This window comes from Fundulus heteroclitus, chromosome 4 (genome assembly GCF_011125445.2).
Source record: "Fundulus heteroclitus isolate FHET01 chromosome 4, MU-UCD_Fhet_4.1, whole genome shotgun sequence".
Classification (NCBI taxonomy): domain Eukaryota; kingdom Metazoa; phylum Chordata; class Actinopteri; order Cyprinodontiformes; family Fundulidae; genus Fundulus; species Fundulus heteroclitus.
The window spans coordinates 5,268,083-5,283,443 of record NC_046364.1 but is presented as its reverse complement, the minus strand read 5'-3'; the positions used below and the strand labels follow the sequence as shown (position 1 = coordinate 5,283,443).

The 15,361-nt window shown below is 42.6% G+C and overlaps 1 protein-coding gene across 1 annotated transcript in view; it reads left to right on the top strand.

The window, feature by feature from the left end:
* Positions 1-15,361, top strand: part of otog (otogelin) — a 91,091-nt gene that overhangs the window by 33,285 nt on the left and 42,445 nt on the right. Inside the window, 5 exon segments of the mRNA XM_036135702.1 lie at positions 469-634; positions 2,029-2,103; positions 3,801-3,844; positions 3,944-4,109; positions 14,738-14,845. Coding sequence (XP_035991595.1) covers positions 469-634; positions 2,029-2,103; positions 3,801-3,844; positions 3,944-4,109; positions 14,738-14,845 — 559 coding nt within the window.

Below are 15,361 nucleotides of genomic sequence, written 5' to 3'. Positions count from 1 at the left end.
CTCAGCTATGTTCAAAGTATACGCTGAGAACAGCGAAACTACAACGAACAGCTAACCGCTAAGCTAGCCGCTAAGCTAATCGCTAAGCTAACCGGATACATAAACATTAGAAGTGCGCATGTTCAGCCAGCAAGCGGAAACTAACAAGGAACGAGCGCGTACACTGGTGTTACGTGAGCGCGTCAGAATGATTGGCTTGTAGGACAACCAACGGACCAAACGGCAGGGATTGGTCAGAGTTTTTACAGGCCTGCAACTCTCACAGATTGATTTTTTAACCTCCTTATTCTGAATATGATAAGGTATGTACTCCTTTCTGGATGGAAGGATGGAAGGATTTTGTCCAGTATAATAAAAAGTGTTTCTGAACAGGATTACCCACTAAAGCTTTAACCTTCTTGTGTGTAATTTTCTTTCTACTTTACAATCACGCATTACTTTCTTATCAAGCACTTTGTCCTCTTCCAGCTGTCACCTGTCCTGCCACCATGCAGTACGGCACCTGCGTGTCCTCCTGCCAGCGGCGCTGCGCCTCCCTCTCCGTCCCGCAGCACTGTGGCGAGGACTGCGAGGAGGGCTGCGTCTGCCCCCTGGGGTCCTTCTACAACCACCGAACACACACCTGTGTGCACAGGTAAGACCTTAAACAGAACTTTCTGTACGCTCTGTTTTACCGATTCGTCGTTTTATGCACAAGATCGTTTTGGTGTCGGCTCAGGAGTCAGTTTCAAGCTCTGCCTTTGTGGCGCGGTCTGGAGCAGCTCCAGCCTTCCCTGCTGCTTTTTTCATGCAAGGCGGCTGCTAAACTGGAAGCTCTCCACCAAACAAATCCTCTCCGAGTGATATTTGTATCTCCTCTGAATCTGGGGTCAGTCCTTAAGTGGAAAGCCTTGTAGAGCTTGAGGACCTCATAATTGTGCTCTACCTTTCAGCGTGCTCCGCCCTGGAAGACTCCCGGCTTAATTCCTCTTAAATGTCCCAGGTTTTTACATCCCAGTGCAGCACGATGCCTTACTTACCATGTGATAGAGTTACATCCAGGAATCCACCCTGAAACCCCCTTTTCATTCCCACTCGGGCCGGGGACGACACAGATATCTGATAACCAGTGAGAAAGAGTTTGTAGTAAAGAGGCTGATGCGAGGTGCTGGCCTATGTGGCTTTCAGCTTAAAACAGCTTAACATAACGTATGGTTACTGTAAATATTTATTTTCTGTTTTAAATCATTTATATCTGTACTAGTTTGCTTTTAAAACAGGTTTCCTTGATGCATCAAACTCCTCCAGCTCACATCTCATCTCCTAAATCTGCCCCCTCTCCATTTACAGCTAATGCTCTGTTTTGGGTAACACAAACCCCACTTTACCGTAATTCTTCACACATTAGGGTAGAAATGTTGCAAATCCTCATATAGTCTTTGGATTCATAATCTTTGTGTGGATTTCTAGCATAACATATACAGAACTGTTAAACAGAACAAAAACTGTAACAGTTTAAACAAATTTCTGTTTTCCGTCTACACACTGAAACATTTCTGTTTTTATAGCCTTTTTCACCCATGAGTAATATTTTTAAGTATTTGTTTAGTACCATTTCCCTGCATTTGTTTGTACAGCAACATTAATGTCACCCAGGATTGTTTACAGGGATAAAAATCAGTGCAGGTTGGTGTAAATTAACATGGTTTGTACTGTTTCAGGTTTATCGTGCTCAGTCACTGGGAAGGATCACTGCAAAGTCAATGACTCGATGCAATCAGCAGCTGTTCCTTAAATAGAAAGCTTTTAAGATTGGTGAAAGAAATTGAACTTGGCTGCAATATATCCAACTAGTATTATGTAATTTATGTAACAAAAGCTGATTGTATCTCAATGATTGGATTGTTTTGATTGCATATTTCTGCATATACACTGAACTTGTTAGTCTTGTAGACTGACAGGAGATTTGTGCACAAGTTTAAGTGATATCAGTGATATTCAGCAGGATTCAGTGTTTTGTCATAATACTTTTCTCTTGTTTTTAATCAGGAGTGAGTGTCCCTGCAGTTTTCTTGGAGCAGACTACGAGCCGGGAGACGTGATCTTGACATCAGCAGGTGTTCAGTAAGATCTTCTTTAAAGTTCCTTTCTACAAAAGGCTTACGGTTTTCATGTGTTTTTACAGATTTTAAGCGTCTTTATTGAATTCACAAATGTTACAGATTGTTATTAGAATTATATTTGTTTAGTTTTAGTTTCATAATTTATGTTGAACGCCTGCTATGCAGCTTGGCTTTTCTAACAAATGTATGAGCTGGCACATGTCGCAATGAGCAGGCTAAAATCCATCCATCCATCCATCCATCCATCCATCCATCCATCCATCCATCCATCCATCCATCCATCCATCCATCCATCCATCCATCCATCCATCCATCCATCCATCCATCCATCCATCCATCCATCCATCCATCCATCCATCCATCCATCCATCCATCCAGCCAAAGTGTTCATAATTTTACTCAGTAAAGAAGAATTAACAATGTGTGGTGTTTGATCCGTGCTTTTCTGCTCTGTGTGGATGATTTTACCGGATCAATGGATGCATGTAGAACTAAACATTAGATAGAAAGAGAATCATTGGAGGAGCTGGCCCTTTAGCATTTCATGCTAACATCGTGATGTTATAAGGATATGTTGGGGCTTCAGGGCAACATTTACACTGGAACAAGTTTTTTTATTATTTAATTATCAAAGCATTGTATTAAAGCTCCCTTGTGTAAGCTTTTCACACTGGGGAACCATCTAGTAGTGCGTTAAATGAATTACAAACGACCTTGCCGTTAAGCGCGTAATAACTACTACAGAAGCTGGGGAGTGTCATAAATATAACAATGTCAATATGTCCTCCATGTATTTGTACCAAGCTACTGCTAATAGCTAATACCTATGGTAATCATGTGAAATGGCTTTGGCACTGTCACCAAGTATGTTTGTTAAAAGTGACTTTGGGTTTATTTTTTGTTCTAAAGCCACTTGTAAATTTTGAGAATCGTGTTTTTAGTGCTTGTTTCTGAACATAAAGTTGTTGGACTACGCTGCCCTGTTGCTAACATAACGCCAAAAAAAAAAATTCTCTGTTATCTTGAATTAACTTACCTCTCCAGCAGAAAGCTGCAACCTCTGCATCCGTTTTAAATCCCTGGTCCCTCATCAATTGTCTCCACCTGGTAATAATAGCTGCGCTGATATAGACTCTCATTTTCTCCCAGTTAGTACTTCTTTTTCTTTTCTTGGTTATTTTCTCTTCCCTCTCACTGGACAAAGACTATGAATGGTCCTCCATTTCAACAAAAAAATGGCACATAGAATGATCTATGGTCATCTTTGCTTGTTTATACTGCTCCTCCACCGACTGCACGTCTGCATATAGAAGAGGGATAGAGGAAAAGGGTATGGCTGATTTTTGTCCCCTTTCAGCTACTGTAATCAGAAATGGCAAAGCAACATGGCGTCTCCCAGCGGATGCACCGCCACCTATGTATTTATAAACTACTAATTATAAGCTATGAGAATGCTTTCATTTGTGATGTGATGTTATTAGACTTTGGCAGATTATGTATTTATAAAAGCAATACTTGATCTTTGCCAATTAAAAGCCAAATTGACACAGTGTCCCTTTAAACTATGATAATAAAGGACATTACATAATCTCTGAATATCTTCTCAAAAATGTTTTATTATTGTTATGTGCAGTATATGAAACTTGTCATGAATGGTGCTAATATTCGCTGATTATATGACATTATGTTCCCCTACAGGCTCTGTCTTAATGGTAAACTGGTGTCTCAGACGACAGAAACAGGTAAGATGACTGTTTGCCTGATCTGGGTATTTTTTTTGTGCTTTTCAAAGTGTTTGGATGTTTTTGATCAAACTTTAATTTCTTCCTAACTCCCTGCAGACCGGCTGTGTCCACCGGGTCAAGTCTACCTGAACTGCTCAGATGGAGAGGACAGCCTAATGCCAGGAAGGGGCGTGGCCTGTGAGCGCACCTGTGAGTCCTTCCTGCTCAACATCACCTGCTCTGCACACGAGCCATGTGCCTCCGGATGTGCCTGCCCACCCGGGTGAGTTGTGGATTATTTTTTTGTGTATGGAAGCTGATTAGATCCCAGGAGGTGCATATTTGTTGAACCAAACTCTGAACCAGGCCCAGGAGCCTTTATCGCTCCTTTCAGCTAAAAAATAGAGCAGCATTAAGAAGAGGTGTAGTACAGAGCATCAACTATTGGACCAAACTCTGACCCATGGTGACCCGTTCTTGTCTTATGCAATTATTTTAAGGTTGTTTGGTTCCCTTTATCGCTTTTTCCTTTTGGGACAGTGCTCTACCATGCAGGAGAAAACAGATCATCACTAGTTTGTCTGTATATTTGATCTCCTGCGCAGCATTCCTAGGCAGACCTGGGAGTATATCCCTGTATCTTTGATCAAAGTAGCCCCACAAATGTATGGCCTCGGGGTGCTTCACTGTTTGCACCACACAGGTAGTTCTTTGCTTTTCTTCTCCAAATGTCTCTAACAGTCACAAGGAGGATTCTTCAAGGAGAAAATAATGTTGCGCTAGTCTCACGTTATCCATCCTTGTACAAGACACTGAAAAAGTATTTCCCCCCTTTCAGATTTCTTCTGGGTTACTCTTTTTGTTACACTTACACTTTGTTATTTCAGATCATCAAACATATTTTAAATTCAGACAAATGGGACTTTTCCATGGCCCCTGTTTACTCTGTCCCACATTCTGTTTTTGTGCCCTGCTGCATTACTGTGTGGCAATAACTAAAGTGTAAAGAAATCATTATAAATAAAAACACCAAAAAAATCTAAATATGTAAGAATGTCTTTAATTTTTCTTTTGAAGGATACAATAATCCACTAGATAAACATCTGGATCATCCACCAGGCTCTGACAGGTCCGTGTGTGTGTGTGTGAGAGAGAGAGACTGATCTAGGGCTGGATGATAATTCAATAACTATATATATCGATCGATAGACGTGTGGTTCAGTAGAAAAAAAGGGGTAAATAAAAAGTTCAATAGAACATTTTTCCTTCCTTTTGCGTCCTAGCCTATCATGTAGGTTAATATTACAGTCATTACATCCTCCCAACCAATCACAACGCAGACCCAGGAACTAAGCTCCGTCATCAAGCGTCAGAGTTCAGAGAGCACGTGTTGTTCTTTCTTTTTTAAATCTTACAGTTCTGGTAAAAATTTGGTTGAATAAAGGGTTGGGTTTTTTATTCAGTGTTTATCTAAAAATAGGTCATAAAGGAACAGCATAAAATGGCAAATGCACTTAAAATATATTTATTGATAATTATCGATATCTGAGGTTGATCTCTTCCAAACTGTTAAAATTTAGGGCTTGTTTCTCTGCCCTCTGCCACACACACAACACTGGTTACATCAGCGGCCGTGAAGAACAGCTTTTTGAGCAGCACAGTCTTTATAGACATAACTTCACAACTTTCAGTGAATCCAGTGTTTCCCTATCTGTAGTACTGAGTTATTTATTTTTCTCCTGGCTCCGCTGTCGACTGGCTGGCTGGTCACACCGATTGGCCAATCACTGACTAGCAGTCAGGTCACCTAAGAGCTCTACGCTACTCGATAACCATCGTATTACCTACTGGAGTCAGTGCGAAAACTCCAACCAGGCATGGATAAAAAGCCCGTAGAAAAACTCTCAAAGCTTGCGATATAGAGTACGGCTCAGTGGAGTCTATGGAAACATGGCGGTGGTATTGTGAGCGTCTGTCGGGTTGACACCAGCTTCTGTGCATCCCACACCTTCCAAAAAGTTCCACTTTCATCTCATTGTCCATTAAATATTTTCCCAAAGGTCTCAGGGATCTTTGAGATGTTTATTTTTCAAATGTCAGACAGGCTCTGTTGTTAAATGGACTGAATTTATGTAGCGTTGTCAGTACCGACCTCTTAATAGACTTAGACTCAGACAACTTTATTTGTCATTTTGTATGCACAGAGTGCGTACAGAACGAAATTTCATTTGCATACAGCTTGGAAAATCACAGTAAATTGCAATAAATTGCAGTGTCCATATTTTGCTTCAGCAGTTCAACACTCTGATGGCATATGTGCAAATGTGTAATATGCGAATGTGGTACAGAGTCTATTTTGCGGCTTCAGCAGTTCAGAGTCCCTTTTGTGGCTTCAACAGTTTCGGCAGTTCAACAGTCTGATGGCAACAGGGAAAAAGCTTTTGCAGAACCTAGTGGACCTACAGCGGAAGCTGCGGAACCTCTTCCCAGAGGGCAGCAGGGAGAACAGTCCATGGTGGGGGTGTGAGGGGTCCCTGATGATGTTACGGGCTCGGGACACGCAGCGCTGTGATGAAAGGTCCTTGATGGAGGGAAGAGGAGCCCCGATGATCCCTTCTGCTGTCCTCACCACTCCTCACGTTCTTCCAGTCGGAGGCACTGCAGCCTCCACACCACACAGAGAGACAGCTGGACAGAATGCTCTCTATGGTGCTTCTGTAGAAGGTCTTGAGGATGGGCGGGGGCAGGCGGGCTCTCCTCATCCTCCGCAGGAAGTACAGTCGTTTCTGTGCCCTCTTCACCAGTGACGTGGTGTTCACAGACCAGGTGAGGTTGTCCGTGATGTGCACCCCCAGGAACTTGATGCTGCTGACCACCTCCACAGCTGAGCAGTTGATGAGCAGTGGAGCGTGGTGAGGCTGGTTCTTCCTGAAGTCGACGATGAGCTCCTTGGTCTTCTCCACGTTCAGGATCAGGCTGTTGTCTCTAATGTGGTTTACTCCAAAACCACGTTCACCCAGTCGCACTCAGAAACGTGCACACATTCAGAGTGTTGGGGATTAACTCAGGTTAAGTGCCTTGCCCAGGGGCACATTGAAAAGTGACAGGAGAAACCTGGAATAGATCCTACAACCTTCTGATTGCAAGACGCTCTACCGGCTGATCCTCCAGCGCCTGTCTCGTCTGGGTTGGCAGTGGTTCTGGTTGGGAACTTACTCATTGAGGCCATTTTTGTTTTTCTCGCTGTTTAATCAGAAACCTCAACCTTAGTGGGGAACAGTGAGGCCTTCAGGGGTGTAGAGGTTGTTCTGAGTTCTTTTGTGACCTCCTGGATGAGTTATAGAGGAGCTCCTGGAGTAATCTGAGAAGGCTGTCCACTCCTGGGGAGGTTCACCACCGTTCCACGTTGTCTCCATATTTCTCACTGTGATTGGCTGGAGTCCCAAAGCTGTAGAAAAGGCTTTGGGACTGGATGCTGATGACTTTGTTGGTCATCTGTTTTTGAACTTCAGATCAGGGCTTGATTTGTTGCCTTTTAGATTATTTAGCCTAGTTGTTAGACAACTAGGACATATATATTTGCCCTCTCTGCACAATGATATGACAATTTTTTGGCAGTGCTGAAGAATAATTGCAGGTCAGCAACAGTTAGCAAAACTGACAAATGGAGGACAAGTTAACATCTTTTTTTAGGGTTTGGCTTCTTGTTTTTGTGTCAAGTCTGATTACCTTTGACCATCCTGGCAGAACAGATCAATACGGAGGCATTAAAACAATGACAGTGGTTTACAAAAATGTATCCTTTTAATTAAATATCTTGTCATTTTTTTTAAATGAAAGGCATGCCAATCTTATTTATATTATGCCATTTACAGACAAAGCAATTCAAAGGCGTTTGCAAGACATCAAAGGAGAGACAGGCAATCAAAGCATAAACATGAACACATCGCATAAAAGGATGTTTCAAACAGCTGGTGAAGTCGTTAGGGTTGTTAACGATGATCTGGCTCACCAGATCCAACACTTGCCTCCAAAATGACAGTATCAGTGGACATTCCCACATACAATGAAATCAAGTCCCTTTGTGATCCTTACATTTAACACAGATGTCTGGTATGTTAGAATTAAAGTGGTGCAACTTATCTGGGGTTATGTACATACTGTTTTTCCATTTATATTGGTTGCCACTAATTTCTAGTTATTTAAAATTTTGTACCCAGAAACCCAGTTTTGTGTCTGTAGCGAACTGAAATCCAGCAGGACTCTGAGAAAAGGTCAGTGATGTGCAGAGAGACCTTATAAGACATCCAAGAGCTGCAAATTGCTCTGTAGTGACTCACTTGTCTCTATTCACCACATGAATTAAGATGACCTTTATGATGACATCAGACTCTGGATCTGATGCCCAGGCCTCCATGAGAGCCGTTAATAACTCCCAGAAACCTGAGAGGCCGCTGGTCTGGTGGTAAACATGGTCACAAAGGCGTCTCAGTGATGGTGAGTGACGACGTTGCTCTAATAATCTGTAAAGGTTGTGTCGTCACATCAGCCTGAATCACCAGTCTGAACTTAAAAAGCTAAACTACTCATGGAGGATTAGCATGTGGTAAATTTGCACAACTAAACCTGGTCAAAGGTTAAGTTAGAATATAAGACACTAGGTAAAGGTTTGGTCATCTCAGTACAGTTTTCCTCATATGAGTGTCTGATCTACGCTCCATGATAAAGCATTTCATATTGATTTTGGGTTATTATTGATTTATTTTAACCACTGTTTTCTTTGGCGGAATGATCATATGACACAGAACTGCAATGATTTTCAAAAGCAAAAATCTGGTCCTCCTGTCTGAATTGATTCCGCGCCTTCTCCAAAAAGTTTATACATACTGAGTTAAGTCTTTGAGTTAAGCTCTGTGGGTCTTTAACATTTGGTGCTGAAGGTTTTAAAATGTCTTTTAACTTGAAAAGCCAAAGGCACATTAACACCTTGTTAGTGATGATTGGTGAAGCTTGGAGTTTTTTATTGGAAAACCTCCAGATTTATGCAAGTTGGGATGCCTTTTCGAACCAATTTATTCATAAGATCCAACCTGTCACTCCCAGATGAGTGGCAGCAACCAATAAAGAAGGAGCTGCTCTAAAGTTAAGACTTTTTAGCTTAACTTTAATTCACACATCAACAAGAACTACGTCTGGACGAGTCAAGGAGAGGTTTTCACAGCTAAGCCTTCTTTAAAGCACGGTGGCGGCGACATCATGCTGTGGGGCTTTTCATCTGCCAGGCATGTTGGTGTATTACATCCAAAACTGTCGGGTTGGTAGTTGGACACAGTTGGTTGTTCAAAACAGGTTTTTAAATAAAGCAGGCGGACACTAAGCTTCAGGGATGGTCCCAACCTCAACCATGTTGAAAAATCCATGCATTATGTTCAAAAAGTGGAGTTATTGCCAGGTAACCAACACAATTATTATTAGTTATTAGTAACTTGGTCTTAATGGAGATTTGCACAGTGTCAGTAAAACTGGAGCTACTGACCCTGGATATGTCGCAGTTTACTAAGATGTTTTAATTGTGTATCATTAAATACATAAGGCTGGTTTGTGCAGAATTTTGCTGCGTCAGCTTAATTAAGGGACTGAAGATGCATTTAAAGAATGTCAACACGTTGAAGGAGAGCACACACAATGCGGAGCAAGGCTGTGTGCCACGTCTTAGATTAAAGTAAAAAAAAAAGATGAATATTGAAAAAGAAACCTCAACTCAACTGCATTTATCTGCAGCAGAACTCTGAAACCTCTAATGGGAAATAATTAGCTGCCGTGTTGACTGAGGACTCCATTGTATTTGCTCTTCCACAAAGGAACACTTTGTTTATGATCAAAATGTCAACCATTCATTCCCCCGTTCTGTGTCAGCTGAACTCATATAAACCTGAACTTTTAGGTCCAAAACAGAAGCCTGCAGGTTCCTGGAATGCGGTATCGGTTTACAGTTGACATGTACACATCATGCTGTGCAAAAGGTTTTAAACCCCCATCCAGAGGCTTTATGTTTTGAACCCAGACAGCCGGACTTTGCCCCGGTCCTTTTAACCGGTCTGGATCAGAGGTTCTCCAGAATGTTTCTCTTTTGACTTCACCTTCTTTTGTTTTAGGATTCTTGATTTAGTCCTTCCATGTTGGGCAGAATGTTTTTTTTAAGACCCTTACCTCTGATCTGTGAATCAAACAGGTATACTAGAGGCTTCTTGTACTTGACCACGGCAGCAGATTGTTCAGGCTCCGCTTCAGTGGGGAAATCAACAATTAGGAGGCAAATATGTTACGATCAAAGTGTTTAGATCTGCTTATAGTCCAGAACTAAATCCAATTAACTTCTTATATTGCTATATTTTGTGCTGTAATGTTGGCTCTGCATCACACCAGTGCTGTTCAGAAACATTTCAGTTGCCAACCTTTTCTGACCATCCGCGTCCTCATCGATCGTTTTCTGCTTACCTGAGCGGAGGTCACGTTGGTACTGGGTTTAGGAAGGTAACCCAGACTTCTTTCTCCTTACTGACACTTCTGAGGGATCCCAACATGTCTTCACACCATGCTGAATACAAAAACTTTCTAGCTCGTTCTGGGTCTGTGTTTTCCTATTAGTGACGCCTCAGGATCCCAGAACCTCTGAAGAGAGGCATTCTGCTCAGATGCATGGAGCATCTCAGCTGAATCTTTTTGAAAGGAACCTGCGATTAATGAAATCTGGTTATTGGCAATTAAAAAATAGATCTCAGGTATAATTAGCCTTGCATGGCTTTCCAGACCCTGCCCTAGAAATTCTGCAGCCTAAGTTATAAAAACATCTGAGAGACCTTCGAGTGGAGCTGCTGTTTATTTTTTGATAAAATGAAGACGCATAAATTGGTTGTGGAAACTCTGTTATCATTGCAACAGCAAACAGGGTTAAATCGGAGGCAACCGGGCTTCTGCTCAGCTTTTCTATGAACGTTTCAACATCTATCCAGGAGTCTTGGTAAATTCTGGCGGCTCAGGTGCGAGCCAGAAAAAGTGTTGACTCAGGGGGACTAAATAGAGAAGCACATCAAACCTTCTGGACATTTACTTTCTAATGCAATTAAAAAATGTCCAACATATATTACCACAGATGTAAATAGTGGATGAGCTCGTCTCTGAACCTGCTCTTGACTTTGCAGGCTTCAAGTGTGCAGCCTAAAACTCTGCTCAGTTCAACTGTTTGGGTAATTTGCTTCCTCTTCTGCTTTCGGTCGAACAGTGAAGTCATCTTCGGTCACTTTTATATTGTCCCATGACAATGTACATTGTCCGTTCTTTGTGACGTGTTCGTAGGTCAGGAGGCTAAGTGATCGCAGAATCTTTGATCAGAGTAATCGATACAGCCACTTGGCGTGTGGATAAAGGAAGCTGTTAACAGCGTTTTATCTGTCGTGTAACTCTACTCAGATGAACCTGAGGTTTATGGCGGCACCATTCAGTATGTCACTTCATTGTCTGCTGCCTCGCCAGTGGATGTAGCTCAGCTCTGCATATTACAAGATACTTATCAGCTCGGTCCTGCAGAGTGGAGGAGAGAAAACGCAGGGATCCGGACAAAGGCCGTTTTTCTCTCCCCCATCACTGAGAATCCCAATCGTCTGGTTTTCTCATGTAGCCAACGAGCGTTATTCCTTTTCACTCACAGCTGCCCACCCTGCTCTCTTTCATTTGCTCGGATTGTCCTGCGGTGGAAGCCAACCCGACTTGGCTTTGCATCTGTCAGTGTTCTGGCAAATGAGCTTAGCTAGAGACAAACTCAGGGACCTTAAATGATAACAGGTCGCCAACATGGTTTATCCCAACTCTTCTTCAGCATTAAGTCCCTGCATTCGATCACCAGCAAGTTTAGGATTGGTTTCAGTTTTTGCAGCTAGTTTAAGATAGTTTATCTTCCAAATGTATGGCTGAAATTGTTCATAGACCATTGGATTAAAAATACATGTATATGTCCGTTCATAGCATTCTGCTTGACAGAGGGAGCCTGTTTGGGATGAAAAGCCAGGCATCTCTCTCACGCTACAGACTCCAGCTCATTCTGGGGTCCACAGGAGTTCCCAGGCCAGCGTGTCGTGGATCATCTTAGAAGTCCCCCGTCAGTAGAATATACACCCGAAAAACCTCCAAAACGGCCCGAAACCACCTCATCTTTCCTTTGATGCATAATCCACCCATCCATCTCCAAGAATCAAGGATCTTTATTGTCATTATACAGCCTTAATGTAATGTTGGTGAGACGTTGGCTCTGAATGCACACACAACACACAGACACAAATCAAAAGCACCAACAAAAAAGGGAATAATAAGCATTCCTAGAGAAGACCCTCAGAAATGCAAAAACACAAAATAAAACAAAATATTGAAGGTTAAGCTGTACAACAGAAATGAAAGACTTAGCAGAAGGGAAAACATATTGTGTAATTATTACCAGATACAGCATATTCATACCATCCTTGCAAACAAGACAACAAGACGCTTAAACTTCTCCGCTTGGGAGAAAGGACTCAGGCCCAGGGTGGGGAATAATAGTCCTTGATGGAGATTGTCCTGCATGTTTCAGATGTTTCCATACGAACACACCTGAATTAAAATACCCGGCCAATAGCAGGTCCTGCAGAGGTTGTAATTCAGTTATGTGAATAAGGTATGTTGGACACGGGAACTTAAAACATGCAGGACACCAGTCCAGAAGGTACAGGATTGTGAATACATCACAGATTATATAAACCTCTGAGTGGACTCCACTTTGCCCCTTATGAAGGTGAGGTGCTTCTACAACAGCGAGCCTCGGATTCACCCAGAGATAAAAACCTTTGCTGAGGGAGAAGAAAAGGACTTTCTGGTCAGGAAATAAGGAAGAGCTGAGAGATGTTCAGAAAAGACTGAGGAGGAAGATGAGAGAAGGAATAAATAAACAGCTATAGGAAGGAAATGGAGGCGCAGCTGCACCACAATACCATCAGTGATGTCTGGAAAAGCCTGAAAACCATTTCAGGTCACAAACAGAAGGCCAGGCTGTAGGTGACTTGAGACGGGTGAATGAGCTGAACCAGCACTTCCTGAGGTTAGACCAGCCTGCCCCGCCCCCCAGTTCAACCTAACATGCTGCAAACACCTTTATCCTGGACGTTTGCCTGTTCTTCCACCCAGAACCGCACATTTTTCAGCTCTCAGCTGTCATCCACCCCTACACCACCCTGTCCTTTTCAACGCTCCAAGTGAGGAACGTTCTGCAGAAGACCAAAGAGAGGAAGGCTGCAGGTCCAGAAGGCATCAGTTCCAGGCTCCTGAGGTGCTGTCAGGATGAGCTGTGTGGCATCATGGGGAACATCTACAATATCAGTCTTCCCCTCCATGCATGGAGCTGCTGCAGAGCTGGAGAGCTCCTTTAGTGACAGACTGCTGCATCCTAGATGCTCTAAGGAGCGCTTCTGCAGGTCCTTCCTCCCGGCTGCTGTTAGACTTTATAACCTGTTGCTCACAACAGAATCAATAACTATTTACATCATGCTAATCGTTGCACTGGTTCTGATCCGACTATTAATTGTTTACACTGTTCCCAGATGCTAAGGTAACTTGCACACGCCTTAGCTAGGGATGCTGCTGCACTATTATGCATATTGCATATTCTATTGTCATGTTTTAAAGATTTTCTGTGGAGCTTTTTGCCACTGTTAAATATTTCCACTGTCCAATATTTACTCTGGTGTTTACTTTCATATTCTACTCTTGGTGTTTCTTTAGAGAGATATTTTAAATACCGGTTTGTCCATTTTTGTTCTACTCTCAATAAAATAATTCTTATTCTTATCTCTGCATCAGACTTAGAGGGGTTGACTCTCATCCCGGCTGCAAACCACTCCAGCATGAGCTCAAAATCATGTCGTTAAGATGCCAATAGAACTGCATCATCTGCAAAAAGTAAAAAATAAGATCCCGAGGTCCCAAAACCTGCCAACCCGTCTCCCCACAACTACCCCTTGAGATGCACAAATATGATCAAGGACAAGGGGCATCTCTTGCAGAGATCATGATAAAACTGGAACAAGTTCTAGTAAACATATTTAATGGTCGAATCCTTGTGGCCCGATTGGTGGTATTTTAGGATGCCCCATATAAAAAGTCATTCCTGAACAATGAGAATAAGGCTTGGTATGTATTGCCTCTAATAACACAGACTTGATTGCTATTAGTACTGGAATCCACCAGTCTGGCCGCTTGGAATAGATTTTGTTCATAAATTTTATGTTCAGAATTTTTATGGGGGCTCTCACTTTATTCTCGTTCAGGAGGTTTCAGACTTTATTGCGTTGTCTTACAGCTCACGGGGTTCTTTATGTAATTGACTTCATACCTTTAGCAAGGACTGGATTTGCTCAAAGCCCTGGGACATCCTAACATTCCTCACTCTATAGGCTGATGAGCTGTGATGATAATGCAATTATAAATATTGAGCAGGGTGAGCTTCCTCCATAGAGTGTGGGATTCATTCTTCCAGACAGAGTTGGGGGGCCTTGGATTTTTCAAAGGAGTGTGAAATGGGATTGCTATTTTTTTGGGAGAGCACTGACTCCTTCGGGTGAGCTGTATGAGGTATTTATGGTGAAGGAAATCTAAAGTTAGGCTCCTTGCTCAACCTGATGCTCCCATGGCCCAGTCCCATATAGACGGGTGACCGGACAGATCAGATTTTGCTCTGGGACTCGGTTAACCATCAGCTAGGTTTAACAGTTGATCCATCCCCACATATTCCTTGAAATTCAGCATCTTTTCATTGTACTGTGAGCATAACTTTAGTCTTACTTGCTATAAAACAGGAATTTCTAATCTCCTGTTTTTTTTCCCTTCCAGGTTACTGAAACATGGGGACGAATGCTTTGAGCCTGATGCCTGCCCCTGTTTGTGGAAAGGAAAAGAATATTTCCCTGGCGACAGAGTTTCCACCTCCTGCTACCAGTGGTACGTTCACACGTATAAAGTTATTATAAACGATACGATTCTCCTTTTGTCTGTGTGATAATGGCGATCAGAGTTAGTGGGGGGTCCCACAGTTTCTTATCACAAATTTGAGTCCTTCTACCCAAGAATTATCCCAGAATGAAGACAAATCTGCAATTATTTTTCACTGCAAGGTTTAGCCTGAAACCACTGAGTCCCAAGGCTATCAGAAAGTTGCCATCTGATATGTGTAATTCTCTGTTATCACGAGGCAAAAAAAAAAAGGCCTTGAAAGGCCCTGAAAACAGAGCGGGCCCTTGTACATGTCTCTGATTCCATCTGCTTCAATCTGTTCATGGCTGGTGAAAGAAACCACCCAGTGATCTCGGTTATTCTCCCATCCTTCTCCTTCAAGTTACGGCCAGGGAAGATGATGTGGATGACAGCCTAATGGCAACGAAGCGATCCAGCCTTGGCCAATTTACCGGCGCTTTTCTGCCTTCAGTAGACCAGTGGCTCTCAGCAAACGGAGACAAT